The sequence below is a fragment of the Dipodomys ordii genome, unplaced genomic scaffold (genome assembly GCF_000151885.1).
Source record: "Dipodomys ordii isolate 6190 unplaced genomic scaffold, Dord_2.0 Scaffold11, whole genome shotgun sequence".
NCBI classification, from domain to species: domain Eukaryota; kingdom Metazoa; phylum Chordata; class Mammalia; order Rodentia; family Heteromyidae; genus Dipodomys; species Dipodomys ordii.
Genome location: NW_012267227.1, coordinates 10712290 through 10714124, shown reverse-complemented (window position 1 = coordinate 10714124; position 1835 = coordinate 10712290). Strand labels below are relative to the sequence as shown.

Below are 1835 nucleotides of genomic sequence, written 5' to 3'. Positions count from 1 at the left end.
TTTCCTAGCTCTTCTGAGTACATGTACAATGCTGCACACTTAATATTGTTATTGCATCTTTCAGACCGATATTTCCTAACTACCCAGGAAAACACTCATTTTCCTTCATAGAAAAAGGTGACCTGGGAAGATTAGGTGATCCAAAATGCCAAAAGAGCAAACAAGGTTGAAAGTAGCATGGTTATTTAGGAAGGATCTGGGAAGGGCAGCCTATAATGTCACTGCTAGAGCAGGTGGTGTATTCCTCAGGTGCTGGTAGATTTGTTTGTTTTTGTCAGTTGGTCGTGGGCTTGAACTCTGGGCCTGGGTGCTGTCCCTCAGCTCTTCAGCTCAAGGCAAGCGCTCTACCACTTGAGCCACAGCGCCACTTCCGGTTTTCTAGTAGTTTACTGGCGATAAGAGTCTTCCAGACTTTCCTGCCTGGGCTGGCTTTGAACCGTGATCCTCAGATCTCAGCCTCCTGAGTAGCTAGGATTACAGGCATGAGCCACCAGCACTCAGCATGCTGGTGGAATTGTAAATGGTACCTTTATGAGAGTGGACTGAGCCAGGACATTACTATGTAGCTTCTGCCTGAACCTGAATTGTGAAAAGAAGGATGCTATGTCATCCTTAAATTTATGAGTTTAACAGTACTTTTAGTGTTCTAACTTTAGCTAGAATGCAGTTGCAACTTAGTGACTAACCAACGTCAAAACAGTGTTGAATGCCAGGCACTGGTGGCTGGCCTGTAATCCTAGCTACTCAGGAGGCTGAGATCTGAGGATCACAGTTCAAAGCCATCCCAGGCAGGAAAGTCCCTGAGATTCTTATCTCTAGTTAACCACCAGAAAACTGGAAGTGGCGTTGTGGCTCAAACAGTAGAGCACTCTCCTTGATCTGAAGAACTAAGGGACAGCGCCTAGGCCCAGAGTTCAAGCCCTATGACGGACAAACAACAAAACAAAACAGAAAACAGTGTTGAAGCCTGTCTTCTGTGTGGCCTTAAATCCCTAGAAATCTAGATCTTGTAAATTTTCTCTCATAGCCACTAGATGGAGCTGACCATTCGGGTTAGGTTGACTCAGGCTGTGTGTATGAATTTAAAAAGTAGGAAAACTGTAAGTTCAGAAATGTGGTAATGAGAATAAAATTATAGGTAATTTTTTATCACTGTTTTCACCTTCCCTTTAGAATGGTTTTAAAAAATGTTTATTTAATAGGAAAATGAATAGAGAATGTTCAAATAGGTAGAAAATTTTGGCAGCAGCCTGAGTGCTGTGGTACATGCTTGTAGTCCCAGCTACTTACTTGGGAGGCTGAGGCAGAAGAATTGATCAGCCCATAAGTTTAAGACATGCCTATGTAACATAGCAGGACTCTGTCTTAAAAAAACCAAACAAACTGGTGCCAGTGGCTCATGCCTGTAATCCTAGCTACTCAGGAGGCTGAGATCTGAGGATCATAGTTCAAAGCCAGCATGGGCAGTAAAGTCCATGAGACCCTTACCTCCAATAAACCACCAGAAAATCAGAAGTGGCGCTGTGGCACGAGTGGCAGAGCACTTGCCTTGAGCTGAAGAGCTCAGGGACAGCACCCAGGCCCAGAGTTCAAGCCCCACGACCAACCAAAGAAAAAATAGACATAGTTTAAAACAGATGGAAATAAGAGTAACTCCCTCTTTCTGTATTTATAGCTATTCTTGGGATGCACAACCTGATAACAAACGCGCAGTTCTGTAACGTAGTGGGCAGTAGTAATGGAGTCGACCAACATTTTTCAAGTGAGTATTTAAGATGCTTTATGAATTTCAGTATTTTAGGAAATGTATATTTGTGTCTCCATTTTTCATCTTC

At 43.2% G+C, this 1835-nt stretch overlaps 1 protein-coding gene across 3 annotated transcripts in view; it reads left to right on the top strand.

Moving 5' to 3' along the window:
* Nucleotides 1-1835, top strand: part of Tmod3 (tropomodulin 3 (ubiquitous)) — a 54254-nt gene that overhangs the window by 38125 nt on the left and 14294 nt on the right. For all 3 annotated transcript variants that reach the window (XM_013010293.1, XM_013010291.1, XM_013010292.1), the window contains exon 6: nt 1676-1762. In XM_013010293.1, coding sequence (XP_012865747.1) covers nt 1676-1762 — 87 coding nt within the window. The remainder of the gene's footprint in view (nt 1-1675; nt 1763-1835) is intronic.